General features: G+C 42.0%; 1 protein-coding gene and 1 pseudogene across 4 annotated transcripts in view; both read left to right on the forward strand.

Moving 5' to 3' along the window:
• Nucleotides 1-22174, forward strand: part of UPRT (uracil phosphoribosyltransferase homolog) — a 39863-nt gene that overhangs the window by 11934 nt on the left and 5755 nt on the right. For 2 of the 4 annotated variants that reach the window (XM_041742194.1, XM_041742195.1), the window contains 3 exons: nt 3600-3642; nt 17818-17887; nt 18915-18977. In XM_041742194.1, coding sequence (XP_041598128.1) covers nt 3600-3642; nt 17818-17887; nt 18915-18977 — 176 coding nt within the window. The remainder of the gene's footprint in view (nt 1-3599; nt 3643-17817; nt 17888-18914; nt 18978-22174) is intronic. The other 2 variants (XM_041742196.1, XM_041742197.1) reach the window with 1 other exon arrangement.
• On the forward strand, nt 19899-21489 carry LOC121483542 (annotated as a pseudogene).

Consider the following 22174-nt stretch of genomic DNA (forward strand, 5'->3'; position numbering starts at 1 on the left):
AGAGAAGTAGCAGACAGTGATCAAATGGCAATTTCTGTTATAGAAATTGAAGTTGTAATTGTCCCAGGGGAGAACATCTTCCAACACTCTATACATTCCCTCTAGTAGTAGTAGCAGTAAGGACTAGAAGGAATAGGGGAGAGGATCTCTACTTGAAGTTTTAATTTTTTAATATTATAAAAACATTCCTCTGTCATAGTTCTATATCTCATGCATGATAATTAGAGTTCAGTGAGATTCAAGAAGTTTCATCTTGGTCTGCATTTTCTGTGAGACATGAATGTTTTCCACAATTGCTGAAGCCTCTGTGGAATTTTTAAAGTGCTTTATAGACAGGCTTAAGTAGGGAAGAATCAAATATACCAAGTCCACATTAAAACAAGGATTTGACTTCCTGTATGATTCTCATTCTTTTGTTGTTTCATTGTAAAGATAACTTTTTAGAATGGCTGCCTTTGGCTTTCATTTTGTTTCTACAGATGTGTGACACATTTGTTGGGGGAAGTGTCAAGAAAAGTATATTTGCTGATATGATTAGGTCTGCACTGTTAATCCTATTTGAAGGTTGTACAATTTAAAAATGCTCAGCTTAACACTAATTAGATTTCTGTGTTCTGAATCAAAAGTGTCTGAATACCACTGTTTAAATCTTTGACATTTGATCATTTGGCTATAGTTTAGAATATTCCAGAAATGTGTGTCAGTTTTTGTTGTTTTGTGATAATTTTGCATTAGATTTTTTTACTGTTATTAGATAGAAGATGATTAAAATGACTTTCAGAACTTTGTTTTTAGTATGAGAATTTAAAAAAATGATTTTGAAGGGTACCTGGGTGGCTCAGTGGTTGAGCATCTGCCTTTGGCTCAGGGCATGATCCCAGGGTCCTGGGATTGAGTCCTGCATCAGGTTCCCCACAGGAAGCCTGCTTCTCCCTCTGCCTATGTCTCTGCCTCTCTCTGTGTGTCTCTCATGAATAAGTAAAATATTTTAAAAAATGATTTGAGACAAGTGAAAAGAGTTACAATTTGAAACAAAGTGTATGGAGTGAATAAGACCTGAGCTTACGTTGAAATTCCTTTATTAACAAACACTTTGGTGCAGTATTGAGCATAAAGTAGGGGTTCAGAGAATATGTGCAACTTGTTGATCTGACAAGTATATAACTGTTTGTGAAACTCTAGTGATAACAGTGTTAAGGGTTTAGATGTGAGTATTGAAGACCACTGTGGATTTTTTTTCAATGCAATCAACTTATTGTATTCTAGCTGTAGTTTAATTTCTAAATTGATTAAAAGTATACAGTATGGGTCTTGAACAGCAAGAGATGGGTTGGTAATTACTGTTTGTAGTGGGATGACTTGGAGCAGTAAATGCTTTAATTGGAAGTCAAATAGCTATCAAGAGATGACAGCTCTAGTGTGTATTTTTTTGGAATGTAGAGAAGGTGATTATTATGGAAAAGTTAGCAGTTGAGGCTGATATCTTGGGGGAGAACATGAAAGGTGTTAAAATGCCTGATTTCAAAGCCAAATAATAGATTTGGACAGCTCTGATCATTTAGCCTAATATGATTTTTCTGTGTAATAAATGTATGTGTACCTGTTCAGAAATTAAAAACAAATATTTCAGATGTGTTCCCAAGATATTTTACTGAGTATTTCTTATAAGGCAAATACAGATTTTTCCTCCTTATTGAAAAACTGTTCTGGCTGGCTACATTGTTTGTTTATATGGGTCTGGCAAACAGAAAGTAGGCTTCAGTATTTTTTGTAGTTCACTAACTTTTATTTCCTGACAAGTACTTTGTGAAGATTAAATCCAGAAATGAAAGGTGCTAGCGTAAAAGTGTAGTTTTATTTGAAAACCATGGTAAGAGTCTGCTTTATTAGTTAATTTATTTAATTTATTTGATGTGAGTATAGTTGACACACAATGTTATATTAGTAAAAGGTGTACAACAAGGTGATTCCACAAGTTTATATGTTATGCTATGCTCACCACAAGTGTAGCTGCTATCTGTCACCATACAGTGCTATTACAATATCATATACTATATACCTTATGCTGTGCCTTTTGTTCCCATGAATTGTTCATTCCATAAGTGGAAGCTTGTATCTTCTACTCGCTTTTACACAATTTGCCCATACCCCTATCCCCCTCCCCCTGGCAACCATTAGTTTGTTCTTTAAGTACAGCCTTTTTAAAAAATGTGTGTGTGTGTGTGTGTGTGTGTGTGTGTGTGAGTGTGTGCGTGTGTGGGTAGGTATGTGTGGGTAGTTTTCTGAGTTCAGGGAATATTTATATATAAAGAATACAGACCTGTATTTTTGCTATTGCTCAATCATGGTTCATATCTTGGAGATTTAATATCTATACATGATAGAATTGTGGTTACTCTAAGAAACCAAATATCATTTGTGTCAAGGATATTTCATTGCTTTTTCCTGTCAGAAAAAGTAAATACAGCTTGGGGAAAAAAAGGAGTAGTGGTTAATGGTATACCGAGATAATATATGCTTGCATATGCCATTTCTATGCTGTGTTGGGGGAATATTTTAGGTATGCTATGGATAGGCAGATAGGGATTTTTTAAGCACATAAACTGTAAATCAGTCTGTCAGTCAAATCATTTAACTTCTGTGGGAGAAGAGGGTAGAACAATACTAGATTTTTACACACAGAAAAAATGTAAGCCTTTTAACATTCCCTTTTGGTTGGTTAGGTGAGTAGGTGCAACCTTGGATATTTATTACTTGGGCGCCTCAGGATATGAAAGTGTTGACCAGAGGAAATGTATAGGAAAATGGCAAAATGGTCTAAGGAATAAAGCATCTGATTGGAAAAAACAGGCAAAAGGAACAAATAATTTGAGAAAGAGGTCTTGGAAATCAGGTTATGTATTCTTGCAAAGAGTGGCAAAAGTGGAAGATTTATTTGTTTGTATTGTATCATTCTCATTCCAAAAAGGATTAGAGACAAAGTAGATAGGTTACTTACCTTGGTAATGTGGGTTTTAGTTCAAGGTGAATGGATGGAGAGAATGGGAAGAACCCGGTTTTCATACTGTGAAAGTTTTTCTCTTGAGGTGTTGACTTGCTGCCATCTTGCAGGGGAAGCTTCATTCATCTCGTTGTGGAATAATATATACTTGGGCAGCTCAGTGGGATAATCATTTCAATTCCTGTCTCTAATGTTAATATCGAGTAAGCATTTTCAATAATATTTATCAAGTCATTCAAGTTCCTATATCCTAGTGAAAAATATCTTGCCTCAGTTATAGTTTATACATATAAGCTTTTAGGCTTTTAGTATGTAATAGCTCTTTTTTAAAAGGATTTTATTTATTTATTCATGAGAGATACAGAGAAAGAGGCAGAGACATAGATAGAGGGAGAAGCAGGCTCCTCAAGGGGAGCCTGATGTGAGACTCGAACCCAGAATCCTGGGATCATGCCCTGAGCCAAAGGCAGATGCTCAACCACGGAGCCACCCAGATGTCCCTGTAATAGCTCTTAATAGCATTGTTACTATATGTATTAAGTAATATTTTACCTTAAAGCTCTAATCTGGACTAAAATTTATACTATTTTCTTTCTAGGACAGCCAGTAGAGGGGACTTCATGTTTTCTGCGGATCGTTTGGTAGGTGGAGTCTTTCCTTTTTTGTTTTATTGTTCCTAGTGATATACTCATAGTAGGCCAACTGACTTTTTTGTTTTAGAGAATTCTGGGCATGAGAGAGATTGTGCCAAGTAATCGTCATCCTGGTAGACTTCTGAAGTATTGTTTCTGCTCTTTCATTAAGGCTGTGCCTCAATCCATTTAACCTCAAAGCATTGCCCATGAATTCATTCTCTATAATTCTGAGGTACTTCTACCTCTCAAGTGGATCTTGGCAACCCTTAAAGACCTCATCTTAGGGCAGTGAAGTGAAGTACGTTAAAAGAAAATCAAAGATACAAGGAGACCTAGAAGTTACCCTTGTGGTATACATTTAATACAGAAAAACTAATATCCTTCTTGTAGTTTTCATGGGAGGTTATTTATTTTGCCTTTTCTGTATTATCCTCACATGTGAAATACTAAGTTGGACTGTGTATACTTTCCGCAGGGGCTTCCTGTTAAGGACTGGTCAAGCCCAATTCAATTTGCTTATTTATTTTTTAGATTTGTGAAGGAAACCTTTTTTTAACATTTATTTTTTAATTTAAATTCAATTAGCCAACATATAGTAAGTACATCATGAGTTTCAGATGTAAAGCTCAGTAATTCATCAGTTGCATATAATACCCAGCGCTCATCCCATCAAGTGCCTTGCTTGGTGCCTGTCACCCAGTCCCCCTGTCCCCCCACACCTCCCCTTCTGCAACCCTTTGTTTTCCAGTCACGAGTCTCTCCTGGTTTGCTTCCTCTCTAATTTTTCCCCACTCATTTCCTGCCCCCTTCCTCCATGGCCCCTTTCACTATTTCTTATATTCCACACATAAGTGAGACCATATGATAATTGTCTTTCTCTAACTGACTTATTTCACCCAGCATAATACCCTCCAGTTCCATCCACATTGATGTAAATGCTCAGTATTCATCCTTTCTGATGAGCCCAATTCAGTTTAGCTAGTGTGATCTGAGAGGATCTCAGGCCGAATTGGGTTGTTTTCAGGTAAAGCATTGCATTTCCTTCTTGTGTGCTCAGTGCTTGGAATAAGGTTGACACATTTTCTACTGTGGTTATTAGTATTTATCTATTTACGAAATATTTAGTGAACTCGAGTTAGGCATTGGGCTAGGCTGTGTTGCAGGGGGAGGAGATAACAGCCGCAAAGAATATGGACATTGTTCGTGATCTCATGGAGTTTACATTCTAAATGCTGTGGTCAGTTTTTTTTTTATTTTTATTTTTATTTTTTTAAATTAATTTTTATTGGTTTTCAGTTTACCAACATACAGAAAAACACCCAGTGCTCATCCCGTCAAGGGTCCGCCTCAGTGCCCATCACCCATTCCCCTCCAACACCCGCCCTCCTCCCCTTCCACCACCCCTAGTTCGTTTCCCAGAGTTAGGAGTCTTTATGTTCTGTCTCCCTTCCTGATATTTCCCAACATTTCTTTTCCCTTCCTTTATATTCCCTTTCACTATTATTTATATTCCCCAAATGAATGAGAACATACACTGTTTGTCCTTCTCCAATTGACTTATTTCACTCAGCATAATACCCTCCAGTTCCATCCACGTTGAAGCAAATGGTGGGTATTTGTCGTTTCTAATTGCTGAGTAATATTCCATTGTATACATAAACCACATCTTCTTTATCCATTCATCTGTCAATGGACACCGAGGCTCCTTCCACAGTTTGGCTATTGTGGACATTGCTGCTAGAAACAGTGGGGTGCAGGTGTCCCGACGTTTCATTGCATCTGAATCTTTGGGGTAAATCCCCAACAGTGCAATTGCTGGGTCGTAGGGCAGATCTATTTTTAACTCTTTGAGGAACCTCCACACAGTTTTCCAGAGTGGTTGCACCAGTTCATATTCCCACGAACAGTGTAAGAGGGTTCCCTTTTCTCCGCATCCTCTCCAACATTTATTGTTTCCTGCCTTGTTAATTTTCCCCATTCTCACTGGTGTGAGGTGGTATCTCATTGTGGTTTTGATTTGTATTTCCCTGATGGCAAGTGATGAGAAGCATTTTCTCATGTGCATGTTGGCCATGTCCATGTCTTCCTCTGTGAGATTTCTCTTCATGTCTTTTGCCCATTTCATGATTGGATTGTTTGTTTCTTTGCTGTTGAGTTTAATAAGTTCTTTATAGATTTTGGAAACTACCCCTTTATCTGATATGTCATTTGCAAATATCTTCTCGCATTCTGTAGATTGTCTTTTAGTTTTGTTGACTGTATCCTTTGCTGTGCAAAAGCTTCTTATCTTGATGAAGTCCCAATAGTTCATTTTTGCTTTTGTTTCTTTTGCCTTTGTGGATGTATATTGCAAGAAGTTGCTGTGGCCAAGTTCAAAAAGGGTGTTGCCTGTGTTCTATTCTATGATTTTGATGGACTCTTGTCTCACATTTAGATCTCTCATCCATTTTGAGTTTATCTTTGTGTATGGTGAAAGAGAGTGGTCCAGTTTCATTCTTCTGCATGTGGATGTCCAATTTTCCCAACACCATTTATTGAAGAGACTCTCTTTCTTCCAATGGATAGTCTTTCCTCCTTTATCGAATATTAGATGACCATACATTTCAGGGTCCCCTTCTGGGTTCTCTATTCTGTTCCATTGATCTATGTGTCTGTTTTTGTACCAGTACCACACTGTCTTGATGACCACAGCTTTGTAGTACAACCTGAAATCTGGCATTGTGATGCCCCCAGCTATGGTTTTCTTTTTTAAAATTCCCCTGGCTATTCGGGGTCTTTTCTGATTCCACACAAATCTTAAAATAATTTGTTCTAACTCTCTGAAGAAAGTCCATGGTATTTTGATAGGGATTGCATTAAATGTGTAAATTGCCCTGGGTAACATTGACATTTTTACAATATTAATTCTTCAACTCCATGAGCATGGAATATTTTTCCATCTCTTTGTGTCTTCCTCAATTTCTTTCAGAAGTGTTCTATAGTTTTTAGGGTATAGATCTTTTACCTCTTTGGTTAGGTTTATTCCTAGGTATCTTATGCTTTTGCGTGCAATTGTCAATGGGATTGACTCCTTAATTTCTCTTTCTTCAGTCTCATTGTTAGTGTATAGAAATGCCATTGATTTCTGGGCATTGATTTTGTATCCTGCCACACTACCAAATTGCTGTATGAGTTCTAGCAATCTTGGGGTGGAGGCTTTTGGGTTTGTTTTTTTTTTTAATTAATTTTTATTGGTGTTCAATTTACCAACATACAGAAAAACACCCAGTGCTCATCCCATCAAGTGTCCACCTCAGTGCCCGTCACCCATTCCCCTCCAACACCCGCCCTCCTCCCCTTCCACCACCCCTAGTTCGTTTCCCCTAGTTAGGAGTCTTTATGTTCTGTCTCCCTTCCTGATATTTCCCAATATTTCTTTTCCCTTCCTTTATATTCCCTTTCACTATTATTCATATTCCCCAAATGAATGAGAACATACACTGTTTGTCCTTCTCCGATTGACTTATTTCACTCAGCATAATACCCTCCAGTTCCATCCACGTTGAAGCAAATGGTGGGTATTTGTCGTTTCTAATTGCTGAGTAATATTCCATTGTATACATAAACCACGTCTTCTTTATCCATTCATCTTTCGATGGACACCGAGGCTCCTTCCACAGTTTGGCTATTGTGGCCATTGCTGCTAGAAACATCGGGGTGCAGGTGTCCCGACGTTTCATTGCATCTGAATCTTTGGGGTAAATCCCCAACAGTGCAATTGCTGGGTCGTAGGGCAGGTCTATTTTTAACTCTTTGAGGAACCTCCACACAGTTTTCCAGAGTGGCTGCACCAGTTCACATTCCCACCAACAGTGTAAGAGGGTTCCCTTTTCTCCGCATCCTCTCCAACATTTGTTGTTTCCTGTCTTGTTAATTTTCCCCATTCTCACTGGTGTGAGGTGGTATCTCATTGTGGTTTTGATTTGTATTTCCCTGATGGCAAGTGATGCAGAGCATTTTCTCATGTGCTTGTTGGCCATGTCCATGTCTTCCTCTGTGAGATTTCTCTTCATGTCTTTTGCCCATTTCATGATTGGATTGTTTGTTTCTTTTGGTGTTGAGTTTAATAAGTTCTCTAGCTCCTTTAGGTGTAAGGTTAGCTTCTGTATTTGAGTTCTTTCCAGTTTTTGAATGGATGCTTGTATTGTGATATATTTCCCCCTTAGGACTGCTTTTGCTGCATCGCAAAGATTTTGAACGGTTGTGTCTTCATTCTCATTAGTTTCCATGAATCTGTTTAATTCTTCCTTAATTTCCTGGTTGACCCTTTCATCTTTTAGCAGGATGGTCCTTAACCTCCACGTGTTTGAAGTCCTTCCAAACTTCTTGTTGTGATTTAGTTCTAATTTCAAGGCATTATGGTCTGAGAATATGCAGGGGACAATCCCAATCTTTTGGTATCGGTTCAGACCCGATTTGTGACCCAGTATGTGGTCGATTCTGGAGAAAGTTCCATGTGCACTTGAGAAGAATGTGTATTTAGTTGAGTTTGGATGTAAAGTTCTGTAGATATCTGTGAAATCCATCTGGTCCAGTGTATCATTTAAAGCTCTCGTTTCTTTGGAGATGTTGTGCTTAGAAGACCTATCCAGGGTAGAAAGAGCTAGATTGAAGTCACCAAGTATAAGTGTATTATTATCAAGGTATTTCTTGAGTTTGGTTATTAATTGGTTTAAATATTTGGCAGCTCCCACATTCGGGGCATATATATTGAGGATTGTTAAGTCCTCTTGTTGGATAGATCCTTTGAGTATGAGATAGTGTCCCTCTTCATCTCTCACTATAGTCTTTGGGGTAAATTTTAACTTATCTGATATAAGGATGGCAACCCCTGCTTTCTTTTGAGGACCATTTGAGTGGTAAATGGTTCTCCAACCTTTTATTTTCAGGTTGTAGGTGTCCTTCTGTCTAAAATGAGTCTCTTGTAGACAGCAAATAGATGGGTCCTGCTTTTTTATCCAGTCTGAAACCCTGCGCCTTTTGATGGGGTCATTAAGCCCATTCACGTTCAGAGTTACTATTGATAGATATGAGTTTAGTGTCATCATATCTATTCAGTCCTTGTTTTGGTGGATTGTTCCACTGAACTTCTTCTTTTTTTTTTTTTTTTTTTATTAACTTTTATTGGTGTTTAATTTACCAACATACAGAAAAACACCCAGTGCTCATCCCGTCAAGTGTCCACCTCAGTGCCCGTCACCCATTCCCCTCCAACACCCGCCCTCCTCCCCTTCCACCACCCCTAGTTCGTTTCCCCGAGTTAGGAGTCTTTATGTTCTGTCTCCCTTCCTGATATTTCCCAACATTTCTTTTCCCTTCCTTTATATTCCCTTTCACTATTATTCATATTCCCCAAATGAATGAGAACATACACTGTTTGTCCTTCTCCGATTGACTTATTTCACTCAGCATAATACCCTCCAGTTCCATCCACGTTGAAGCAAATGGTGGGTATTTGTCGTTTCTAATTGCTGAGTAATATTCCATTGTATACATAAACCACATCTTCTTTATCCATTCATCTTTCGATGGACACCGAGGCTCCTTCCACAGTTTGGCTATTGTGGCCATTGCTGATAGAAACATCGGGGTGCAGGTGTCCCGACGTTTCATTGCATCTGAATCTTTGGGGTAAATCCCCAACAGTGCAATTGCTGGGTCGTAGGGCAGGTCTATTTTTAACTCTTTGAGGAACCTCCACACAGTTTTCCAGAGTGGCTGCACCAGTTCACATTCCCACCAACAGTGTAAGAGGGTTCCCTTTTCTCCGCATCCTCTCCAACATTTGTTGTTTCCTGCCTTGTTAATTTTCCCCATTCTCACTGGTGTGAGGTGGTATCTCATTGTGGTTTTGATTTGTATTTCCCTGATGGCAAGTGATGCAGAGCATTTTCTCATGTGCATGTTGGCCATGTCCATGTCTTCCTCTGTGAGATTTCTCTTCATGTCTTTTGCCCATTTCATGATTGGATTGTTTGTTTCTTTGGTGTTGAGTTTAATAAGTTCTTTATAGATTTTGGAAACTAGCCCTTTATCTGATATGTCATTTGCTGAACTTCTTCTTAAAGGGGAATTTTAAGAGTCCCCCTTAAAATTTCTTGCAGAGCTGGTTTGGAGGTTACATACTCTTTCAGTTCCTGCCTGTCTTGGAAGCTCTTTATCTCTCCTTCCATTTTGAATGAAAGCCTTGCTGGGTAAAGTATTCTTGGTTGCATGTTCTTCTCATTTAGGACCCTGAATATATCCTGCCAGCCCTTTCTGGCCTGCCAGGTCTCTGTGGAGAGGTCTGCTGTTACCCTAATACTCCTCCCCATAAAAGTCAGGGACTTTTTTTCTCTTGCTGCTTTAAGGATCTTCTCCTTATCTTTGGAATTTGCAAGCTTCACTATTAAATGTCGAGGTGTTGAACGGTTTTTGTTGATTTTAGGGGGGGATCTCTCTATTTCCTGGATCTGAATGCCTGTTTCCCTTCCCAGGTTGGGAAAGTTTTCAGCTAGGATTTGTTCAAATACATATTCTGGCCCTCTGGCCCTTTCGGCGCCCTCAGGAACCCCAATTAAACGTAGGTTTTTCTTCCTCAGGCTGTCATTTATTTCCCTTAATCTATCCTCATGATCTTTTAATTGCTTGTCTCTTTTTTCCTCAGTTTCCCTCTTTGCCATCAACTTGTCTTCTATGTCACTCACTCGTTCTTCCACCTCGTTAACCCTCGTCGTTAGGACTTCTAGCTTGGATTGCATCTCATTTAATTGATTTTTAATTTCTGCCTGATTGGATCTAAATTCTGCAGTCATGAAGTCTCTTGAGTCCTTTATGGTTTTTTCTAGAGCCAACAGTAGCTGTAAAATAGTGCTTCTGAATTGTCTTTCTGACATTGAATTGTAATCCATATTTTGTAACTCTGTGGGAGAGTGGGCTGTTTCTGATTCTTTTTTTTGAGGTGAGGTTTTCCTTCTAGTCATTTTGCTCAGTGCAGAGTGGCCAAAAACAAGTTTTATTGGGAAAAGGAGAAAAAGAGAGAGAAGGAAAGAAAAGAGAAAAAGAAAAAAGAGAAAGAAGAAAAAAAAGGGGAAAAAGAGAAGAAAAAGAAAGAAAAAGAAAGGAGAAAAAAGAAAAAAAAGGGGGGGTGGGGGAAGCAATCAGAAATCAAGAAGAAAGAGAGAGGAAAAAGAAAGCACAAAACAAAACAAAAACAAACAAACAAACAAACAAAAACAACACGGGGGAGTATCTTCCGATTCTGTATACTTTAAGTCCCTTGACTTCCCCTGGAACTGGTCCGTGTCGCTGGTCTTCTGGGGGAGGGGCCTGCTGTGCTGATTGTCAGGTGTTAGTACTTGGGGGAGCTGCTCTGCCCCTGCCTGGTGCAGGCCTCAGTGGGGGTTGTTCACCCCGTGAGGCCCCGGGAGGAAGCCACAGTGGCGGGGGCAGCTCTGGGACCCTGGAGTCAGCTCCCGCAGTACCTCCGGGGCTCTCCGTCTGCAGGGCCTGGGGGCTCCCGGGCGGGGCCGCTGATCTGCTCAGTTCCAGGCAGGAGCGTCCTTGCTGTCCTGGGCCCTCTCGGCCTCTGCCTGTCCCGGGGGAGGCCGGATCCTGGGCTGTGTCCCGGCGCCCTGTGATACGGGGCCTGCGCTGTTGGATTCGCGCCGCCGCCCGAGCCCCTCCGAGCTGTTCCCGGAGCCGCGCCGTCCCCTCCGCGGAGCTTCTTCCTCCGCCCGAGCCGCCGCCGAGCTGTTCCCGGAGCCCCGCAGCCCCCTCCGCGGAGCCGCCGCCCGAGCCCCTCCGAGCTGTTCCCGGAGCCGCGCCGCCCCCTCCGCGGAGCTTCTTCCTCTGCCCGAGCCGCCGCCGCTGAGCTGTTCCCGGAGCCCCGCAGCCCCCTCCGCGGAGCCGCCGCCCGAGCCCCTCCGAGCTGCTCCGGGTCCCGCCGAGCGCTGCAGCCCTTAGGGAGCTCGGCGCACTCTCCGGGGCGCAGTTCCTCTGTTACTTTCCCAGGGAGCCCGAGGGCGTCCCCGCCTTTCTGGGGATCCTGCTCCAATTCCCCGGGAGGCCTTTCCGCGGGGAAGGTCGGTGCAGCTCCTGCTCCTCCGGGACGGGGCTCTCCTGTCCTGGGGACACTCGCCCCGGCCTCAGCCCGGCTCCTCACGGGGCCCCTCCCCCTTGGAGGCCTTTTGTGTCTTTATTTCTTTTTCCCGTCTTCCTACCTTGATAGAAGCGCGAACTCTTCTCACTGTAGCGTTCCAGCTGGTCTCTCTTTAAATCTCAGGCCGAATTCGTAGATTTTCAGGATGATTGGATGGTTTTCTAGGTAATTTGTTGAGGACAGGTGACTTGGAGACCCTACTCCGCCGCCATCTTGCCCCTCCCCCCGCTTTTGGGTTTTCTATGTAGAGTATCATGTCATCGGCGAAGAGGGAGAGTTTGACTTCTTCTTTGCCAATTTGAATGCCTTTAATGTCTTTTTGTTGTCTGATTGCTGAGGCTAGGACTTCCAGAACTATGTTGAACAGCAGTGGTGAGAGTGGACATCCCTGTCTTGTTCCTGATCTTAGGGGAAAGGCTCCCAGTGCTTCCCCATTGAGAATGATATTTGCTGTGGGCTTTTCGTAGATGGCTTTTAAGATGTCGAGGAAAGTTCCCTCTATCCCAACACTCTGAAGGGTTTTGATCAGGAATGGATGCTGTATTTTGTCAAATGCTTTCTCTGCATCTAATGAGAGTATCATATGGTTCTTGGTTTTTCTCTTGCTGATATGATGAATCACATTGATGGTTTTACGAGTGTTGAACCAGCCTTGTGTCCCAGGGATAAATCCTACTTGGTCATGGTGAATAATTTTCTTAATGTGTTGTTGGATCCTATTGGCTAGTATCTTGTTGAGAATTTTTGCATCCATGTTCATCAGGGATATTGGTCTGTAATTCTCCTTTTTGGTGGGGTCTTTGTCTGGTTTTGGAATTAAGGTGATGCTGGCCTCATAGAACGAATTTGGAAGTACTCCACCTCTTTCTATCTTTCCAAACAGCTTTAGTAGAATAGGTATGATTTCTTCTTTAAACGTTTGATAGAATTCTCCTGGGAAGCCATCTGGCCCTGGACTCTTGTGTCTTGGGAGGTTTTTGATGACTGCTTCAATTTCCTCCCTGGTTATTGGCCTGTTCAGGTTTTCTATTTCTTCCTGCTCCAGTTTTGGTAGTTTGTGGCTTTCCAGGAATGGGTCCATTTCTTCTAGATTTCCTAATTTATTGGCGTACAGCTGTTCATAATATGTTTTTAAAATCGTTTGTATTTCCCTGGTGTTGGTAGTGATCTCTCCTTTCTCATTCATGATTTTATTAATTTGAGTCTTCTCTCTCTTCTTTTTAATAAGGCTGGCTAATGGTTTATCTATCTTATTAATTCTTTCAAAGAACCAACTCCTGGTTCTGTTGATCTGTTCCACAGTTCTTTTGGTCTCGATTTCATTTAGTTCTGCTCGAATTTTAATAAACTGTGTTCTTCTGCTGGGGGTGGGGTCCATTTGTTGCTTTTTCTCTAGTTCCTTTATGTGTAAGGTGAACTTTTGAATTTGAGTTCTTTCCAGTTTTTGAATGGATGCTTGTATTGCGATGTATTTCCCCCTCAGGACTGCTTTTGCTGCATCCCAAAGATTTTGAACACTTGTATCTTCATTATCATTAGTTTCCATGAATCTTTTTAATTCTTCCTTAATTTCCTGGTTGACCTTTTCATGTTTTAGCAGGATGGTCCTTAACCTCCACGTGTTTGTGGTCCTTCCAAACTTCTTGTGATTAAGTTCTAATTTCAAGGCATTATGGTCTGAGAATATGCAGGGGACTATCCCGATCTTTTGGTATCGGTTCAGACCCGATTTGTGACCCAGTATGTGGTCTATTCTGGAGAAAGTTCCATGTGCACTTGAGAAGAATGTGTATTCAGTTGAGTTTGGATGTAAAGTTCTGTAGATATCTGTGAAATCCATCTGGTCCAGTGTATCATTTAAAACTCTCGTTTCTTTGGATATGTTGTGCTTAGAAGACCTATCTAGTATAGAAAGAGCTAGATTGAAGTCACCAAGTATAAGTGTATTATTATCAAAGTATTTCTTCAGTTTGGGTATTAATTGGTTTAAATATTTGGCAGCTCCCACATTCGGGGCATATATATTGAGGATTGTTAAGTCCTCCTGTTGGATAGATCCTTTGAGTATGAGATAGTGTCCCTCTTCATCTCTCACTATAGTCTTCGGGGTAAATTTTATCTGATATAAGGATGGCTACCCCTGCTTTCTTTTGAGGACCATTTGAATGGTAAATGGTTCTCCAACCTTTTATTTTCAGGTTGTAGGTGTCCTTCTGTCTAAAATGAGTCTCTTTTAGACAGCAAATAGATGGGTCCTGCTTTTTTTTCCAGTCTGAAACCCTGCGCCTTTTGATGGGGTCATTAAGCCCGTTCACGTTCAGAGTTACTATTGATAGATATGAGTTTAGTGTCATCATATCTATTCAGTCCTTGTTTTGGTGGATTGTTCCACTGAACTTCTTCTTAAAGGGGAATTTTAAGAGTCCCCTTTAAAATTTCTTGCAGAGCTGGTTTGGAGGTAACATATTCTTTCAGTTCCTGCCTGTCTTGGAAGCTCTTTATCTCTCCTTCCATTTTGAATGAGAGTCTTGCTGGATAAAGTATTCTTGGTTGCATGTTCTTTTCATTTAGGACCCTGAATATATCCTGCCAACCCTTTCTGGCCTGTCAGGTCTCTGTGGAGAGGTCTGCTGTTATCCTAATATTCCTCCCCATAAAAGTCAGGGACTTTTTTTCTCTTGCTGCTTTAAGGATCTTCTCCTTATCTTTGGAATTTGCAAGCTTCACTATTAAATGTCGAGGTGTTGAACGGTTTTTGTTGATTTTAGGGGGGGATCTCTCTATTTCCTGGATCTGAATGCCTGTTTCCCTTCCCAGATTAGGAAAGTTTTCAGCTAGGATTTGTTCAAATACATATTCTGGCCCTCTGTCTCTTTCGGCGCCCTCAGGAACCCCAATTAAACGTAGGTTTTTCTTCCTCAGGCTGTCATTTATTTCCCTTAATCTATCCTCATGGTCTTTTAATTGCCTGTCTCTTTTTTCCTCAGTTTCCCTCTTTGCCATCAACTTGTCTTCTATGTCACTCACTCGTTCTTCCACCTCGTTAAGCCTCATCCTTAGGACTTCTAGCTTGGATTGCATCTCATTTAATTGATTTTTAATTTCTGCCTGATTGGATCTAAATTCTGCAGTCATGAAGTCTCTTGAGTCCTTTATGGTTTTTTCTAGAGCCACCAGTAGCTGTATAATAGTGCTTCTGAATTGGCTTTCTGACATTGAATTGTAATCTAGATTTTGTAACTCTGTGGGAGAGTGGGCTGTTTCTGATTCTTTTTTTTGAGGTGAGGTTTTCCTTCTAGTCATTTTGCTCAGTGCAGAGTGGCCAAAAACAAGTTGTATTGGGAAAAGGAGAAAAAGAGAGAAGGAAAGAAAAGAGAAAAAGAAAAAAGAGAAAGAAGAAAAAAAGGGAAAAAGAAAGAAAAAGAAAGAAAGGGGAAAAAAAGTGGGTGGGGTGGGGGGGGAAGCAATCAGAAATCAAGAAGAAAGAAAGAAAAAAAAGCACAAAACAAAACAAAAACAAAACAAAAACAAAAACAAAAAAAAAACACAGGGGAGTATCTTCTGATTCTGTATACTTTAAGTCCCTTGACTTCGCCTGGAACTGGTCCGTGTTGCTGGTCTTCTGGGGGAGGGGCCTGCTGTGCTGATTTTCAGGTGTTAGCACTTGGGGGAGCTGCTCTGCCCCTGCCTGGTGCAGGGCTCAGTGGGGGGTGTTCACCCCGTGAGGCCCCGGGAGGAAGCCACAGTGGCGGGGCGGAAGCTCTGGAGCCCTGGAGTCAGCCCCCGCAGTAGCTCCGGGGCTCTCCGTCTGCAGGGCCTGGGGGCTCCAGGGTGGGGCCGCTGATCTGCTCAGCTCCTGGCAGGAGCGTCCTTGCTGTCCTGGGCCCTCCCGGCCTCTGCCTGTCCCGGGGGAGGCCGGATCCTGGGCTGTGTCCCGGCGCCCTGTGATACGGGGCCTGCGCTGTTGGATTCACGCTCCCGCCCCGCAGCTCCCTCCGCGGAGCCGCCACCCGAGCCCCTCCGAGCTGTTCCCGGAGCCGCGCCGCCCCATCTGCGCGGAGCTTCTTCCTCCGCCCGAGTCGCCGCCACCGAGCTGTTCCCGGAGCCCCGCAGCCCCCTCTGCGGAGCCACCGCCCCAGCCCCTCCGAGCTGCTCCGGGCCCCGCCGTGCGTGCTGTAGCCCTTAGGGAGCTGGGCGCATCTCCCCGGGGTGCAGTTCCTCTGTTACTGTCCCAGGGAGCCCGAGGGCATCCCCGTCTTTCTGGGGATCCTGCTCCAATTCCCCGGGGGGCCTTTCCGCCCGGGAAGGTTGGTGCAGCTCCTGCTTCTCCGGGACGGGGCTCTCCTGTCCTGGGGACACTCGCCCCGGCCTTAGCCCGGCCCCTCGCGGGGCCCCTCCCCCTTGGAGGCCTTTTGTTTCTTTATTTCTTTTTCCCCGTCTTCCTACCTTGATAGAGGCGTGAACTCTTCTCACTGTAGCGTTCCAGCTGGTCTCTTTAAATCTCAGGCCGAATTCGTAGATTTTCAGGATGATTGGAAGGTTTTCTAGGTAATTTGTTGGGGACAGGTGATTTGGGGACCCTACTCTTCAGCCATCTTGCCCCTCCCCCTCCCCCCCCCCCCCCCCCCCGTTGTCAGTTTTTAGTTTGGGAAAGAAAGAAAAGTGGCTTATTAACTTCACAGGTGTAATCAGAGAATAGACAATAATTATTAAAGGGAACGTGATGGGGGAAAAGGCATGAAACTTTAGATTTTCCATGCGGAAAATCTTAATTCCCAAATACAGGCAGCTCCTCTTATGCTTTTGGATTTAAGTATTCCTGGTTCAGAGGCCACTTAATTTATAATCATTTGAGCTTCCAGGGGCAGTAATAACCCTTGGCTTGCATTAAGGTCAATGTAATTGACCCTCCTGGAGTGATAGGTCATTCGTTCTTTATGCTTTTATCAAACCAAAGGAATAGGTTCAAGGAGGAAGGAACTTGTGTCATTGGCTGTCATGGAGAAAACAGAAGTCTTGGTGTTCATTAGTAGAAAATGGTTCCTCTTCCTTTTGCTTTCTTTGCCTTCTGTCTATAGAAGGTAGGAGTTAAGTTCATGGTTATTGTAAAATGCTTACCTGAAAGGGCAGGCATTATATCTTGACCAAATAAGACAATAAGGAGCTGTGGCATAATTCACATGAGGGGATGGCAATTTGGACCTCTCTCTTCTCTGCAGTTGACTCTGAAGTTTCTGATATTGGGGATGTATGCAGAGGGTCTTTCATGGTTGTGGTTGGGACTGGAGCTATTTAGGTTTCTGGTGTTGAGGATTTCTAGTTCACTGTTCTAGCACAAGGGTTCCATTATAGTTGACATTAATTCTATCATGGATATATCAGGATTGGCTTCCCTGGCACTCAGCTCTTGAGTTCTTTATATTTAGTCACCCTTCTGGTTTTATGTTCTCCTATAAGGCACATTAATTTCTGTCCTAGAGATGCAGGAGATAGGCAGGAGGTAAGACTCTTTAGAATAGTGTTATTGGGAGGGGTGCCTGGGTGGCTCAGTCCATTAAGCATCCAACTCTTGATTTCGCTTCAGGTCATGATCTCAGGGTTGTGAGATTGAGTCCCAGGTTAGGCTCTGCGCTCAGTGGGAAGTCTGCTTGAGACTCCCTCTCCACCTGCCCCTCCCCTACCTCATGCTCTCTCTCCAAGGATGACTCTTGTCACTTGTAGTTTTGCATCTCTCATAATAATATCGGCTGGACTAACTGAATGAGAATCAGAAGGCATACTTGAGCCTTTTGGTGGCAATCATGTGCCTTCCCAAGGTTGGATCCCTAGCAGCAAGAAGCCAAACATTTGGGTCTATTTCTGCATCTAACCTATGATAGGTGCCCCCTTCCTACCTCCATAATCTAAACCCTTGCCTGTTGTGCCTAGTGTTCAGCTCCTGAAGCTAACAGCTAACAGTAGACCTAGCAGGTTCTCAACTTACTCTTCTTTTAACTCTGTAGATCAGACTTGTTGTGGAAGAGGGATTGAATCAGCTGCCATACAAAGAATGCATGGTGACCACCCCAACAGGTAACTAGGACTGTTACTCTCAGATTTTCATCATGAAAACTCTGAGAATTAGGGGGGAAATGGAAAACAGCAGTCTGAGTAAATCAGTATGCAAAATGAGGAGTCTAGGTGGAGCTGTTCTTTTAAATAACTTAATAAACTCAGAGACATTTAGTAAAAAATCTATGTGGGTGACTTTTTGTTAATGAATTGCTTGTCAATTCAAGTTAAAGGTTAATAAATATGCTTTAGCATGCAAGTGTTGCCTTTGATGACAGCCCATTGGGACCAGAGTTAAGAATTGCTGGCAGCTTATCTTCAACTCTGTGGGAGAAGCTACCAGTATTAATAAATGGGTGGGTTGGTTTGGCATTGAAACTCCAGGTAAAAGAGTGAGAAGTGAAAAAGACAAACTAGATATGATGAGATTTGAAGAGAATATTTTGTTTTACTCTAATAGAACACAGCTGAAGATCCTTATTTCAGGGATTTGAAATTCTGATTTTCTCCTTTAGTAAATAATGGAAGCTGTTCTATTCAAAGGTTAACTTTAGGAAAATTAGGGTCTCGAGCTTGTTGCATCATAATTGATACAAATTCAGGATGACACTAAGGGTTGAACATGTCTCGGTAACTACTTCAACCTCTGTCTCATGCTTTTTAAGGCAGAATGGAAGCTCATAAAAAGGGTTGGAATGAGGAGGCTCTCTGCTGTAGCTCACAGTGAGTTCCCCAGTTTGAATTGATGGGGTTTATAGCACTTCTGAGTGCAATGATTCCCCTCTGAATTCAAATTGAGGAATGTGTATGTGAATATCAGTCCTATTCCTAGTTGGTGAAGTCCACATCTCCCAATTCTCCCCACAGGTTTCTTATGAGGGATTAAGAAATAACTGAAAAATCATGACTTCTCATTACCTAAGAGGTTATACAGAATGTCTAGACAATGGTTGCTCTGTACCCACTGGCTTTAAGCTATAGACACTTTTAAAATATGTGGATTTCTCTAGTAATGAAAGATAAATTATTTGATTTTATTCCCCAATAGGATACAAGTATGAAGGAGTGAAATTTGAGAAGGGAAATTGTGGTGTCAGCATAATGAGAAGCGGTAGGTTTGCATATATGTGATTCTTGTCTCTTCGCACACATAGAAACAGTTGTCTAGGAAAGAGGTGGGCTTGTCTGCCATAATTACATCCCGCCTTCACAAAAATCTCACCACCTGTGTTGTCTGTCCTCATGGTGGCCTGTGTGTTGCTGAGCTTGACTAATTTTAACTATAAAGCATCTACTCTACTGGCCTGCCCCCATGGGTAAGCCACTTTCAGAGAGCTTCAGGGTGGGATAGGAGGATAAGATGGTGCTGTCTTGGGGAGAACAGGGGAGCTTAAAAACTGATAGAATATGGCACAAATTCAGGCCTGCAGAACTCTGAATACCTGACTGGAGAAATAATTTGTTTTGTTTTAATTTCTTTTGTAGGGAACAGAATAATCCTACCCCTAGTAGGAGCTGGAGTGAATGGCTTATTCAGTGTTTTTAGTTTTATAGTTGCTGTGTATGTGACCATATGGCAAAAGCACTTAACTGTTATTAACTCTAGGTATTTCCAATTGTTTGTCTTATAAATGTTGTATTTGTATTTGAGTCCAACTGATTATTCTTTTATTTTTTTTAATTAATTTTTATTGGTGTTCAATTTACCAACATACAGAAAAACACCCAGTGCTCATCCCGTCAAGTGTCCACCTCAGTGCCTGTCACCCATTCCCCTCCAACACCCGCCCTCCTCCCCCCTTCCACCACCCCTAGTTCGTTTCCCCGAGTTAGGAGTCTTTATGTTCTGTCTCCCTTCCTGATATTTCCCAACATTTCTTCTCCCTTCCTTTATATTCCCTTTCACTATTATTTATATTCCCCAAATGAATGAGAACATACACTGCTTGTCCTTCTCCGATTGACTTATTTCACTCAGCATAATACCCTCCAGTTCCATCCACGTTGAAGCAAATGGTGGGTATTTGTCGTTTCTAATTGCTGAGTAATATTCCATTGTATACATAAACCACATCTTCTTTATCCATTCATCTTTCGATGGACACCGAGGCTCCTTCCACAGTTTGATTATTCTTTTAAACCAGACTTTGTGCAACAAAATTATGTGCCGCTTTTTTGCAACGGGTTTGCCGCCAGAACACAGGTGTCGTGAAAACCACCACTAAACCTAAACCAAAATGGGAAAGGAAAAGACTCACATCAACATCATCGTCATTGGACTGGTAAATTTGGGCAGGTCTACCACTACTGGCCATCTGATCTACAAATGTGGTGGGATCGACAAAAGAACTATCGAAAAATTTGAGAAGGAGGCTGCTGAGATGGGAAAAGGCTCCTTCAAGTATGCCTGGGTCTTGGATAAACTGAAAGCTGAACGTGAACGTGGTATCACCATTGATATCTCCCTGTGGAAATTCGAGACCAGCAAGTATTGTGTGACCATCATTGATGCCCCAGGACACAGAGACTTTATCAAAAACATGATTACAGGCACATCTCAGGCTGACTGTGCTGTCCTGATTGTTGTTGCTGGTGTTGGTGAATTTGAAGCAGGTATCTCCAAGAATGGGCAGACCCGTGAGCATGCCCTTCTGGCTTACACACTTTGTGTAAAACAACTAATTGTTGGTGTTAACAAAATGGATTCCACTGAACTGCCCTACAGCCAGAAGAGATACGAGGAAATCGTTAAGGAAGTCAGCACCTACATTAAGAAAATTGGCTACAACCCCAACATAGTAGCATTTATGCCAATTTCTGGTTGGAATGGTGACAACATGCTGGAGCCAAGTGCTAACATGCCTTGGTTCAAGGGATGGAAAGTCACCCGTAAAGATGGGAATGCCAGCGGAACCACACTGCTTGAAGCCCTGGATTGCATTCTGCCACCAACTCGTCCAACTGATAAGCCCTTGTGTCTGCCTCTCCAAGACGTCTACAAAATTGGTGGTACTGGTACTGTACCAGTGGGTCGAGTGGAGACTGGTGTTCTTAAGCCTGGTATGGTGGTCACCTTTGCTCCAGTCAATGTTACAACTGAAGTAAAGTCTGTTTAAATGCACCATGAAGCTTTGAGTGAGGCTCTTCCTGGGGACAATGTTGGCTTCAATGTCAAGAATGTATCTGTCAAAGATGTTCGTCGTGGCAACGTGGCTGGTGACAGCAAAAATGACCCACCAATGGAAGCAGCTGGCTTCACAGCTCAGGTGATTATCCTGAACCATCCAGGCCAAATCAGTGCTGGATATGCACCTGTGCTAGATTGTCACACAGCTCACATTACTTGCAAGTTTGCTGAGCTGAAGGAAAAGATAGATCGTCGTTCCAGAAAGAAGCTGGAAGATGGTCCCAAGTTCTTGAAATCTGGGGATGCTGCCATTGTTGATATGGTTCCTGGCAAACCTATGTGTGTTAAGAGCTTCTCTGACTATCCTCCTCTGGGCCATTTTGCTGTTCGTGACATGAGACAGATGGTTGCTGTGGGTGTCATCAAAGCAGTGGACAAGAAGGCAACTGGAGCTGGCAAAGTCACCAAGTCTGCCCAGAAAGCTCAGAAGGCTTAATGAATATTATCCCAAATACCTGCCACCCCAGTCTTAATCAGTGGTGGAAGAACGGTCTCAGAACTGTTTGTGTCAATTGGCCATTTAAGTTTAATAGTAAAAGACTGGTTAATGATAACAATAAAACCTTCAGAAGGAGAATGTTTTGTGAACCATTTGTTTTTTTTTCTTTTTGTGCGTGTGTGGCAGTTTTAAGTTATTAGTTTTTAAAATCAGTACTTTTTAATGGAAACAACTTGACCAAAAATCTGTCACAGAATTTTGAGACCCATTAAAACAAAAGTTTAATGAGAAAGAAAAAATTATGTGCCTGTAATTAGAATGTCTACTTGTTGTATGGGGATGGTTACTTCCATTCAGCAACTTAATAAATACATAAATAAATTAATTAACAAATTAATTCATTAATTTTTTTAATTAATTATTTTTTTTACAAGATCCAAGCTTCAGTGGAAGCCTCATTTGCTTGCACTGGAGACGATGGATATTTTCACATATAAGCATTGCCTTTTCTCTGGCTGTGTATTTCTGTTGGTGAACAATTGAAGGCCTCAAAATAGGAGCTTTAAGCTCCTTTTTTAAAAAAATAGAAGATAGCTTTTAAGCAATGATAGGATTTTCAGGACAATGTTATTTAACTTTTTAAAAACTGGTGAAGACAATGGAGATGGGCTTTTAAGGCATT

This window comes from Vulpes lagopus, chromosome X (genome assembly GCF_018345385.1).
Source record: "Vulpes lagopus strain Blue_001 chromosome X, ASM1834538v1, whole genome shotgun sequence".
Lineage (NCBI taxonomy): Eukaryota > Metazoa > Chordata > Mammalia > Carnivora > Canidae > Vulpes > Vulpes lagopus.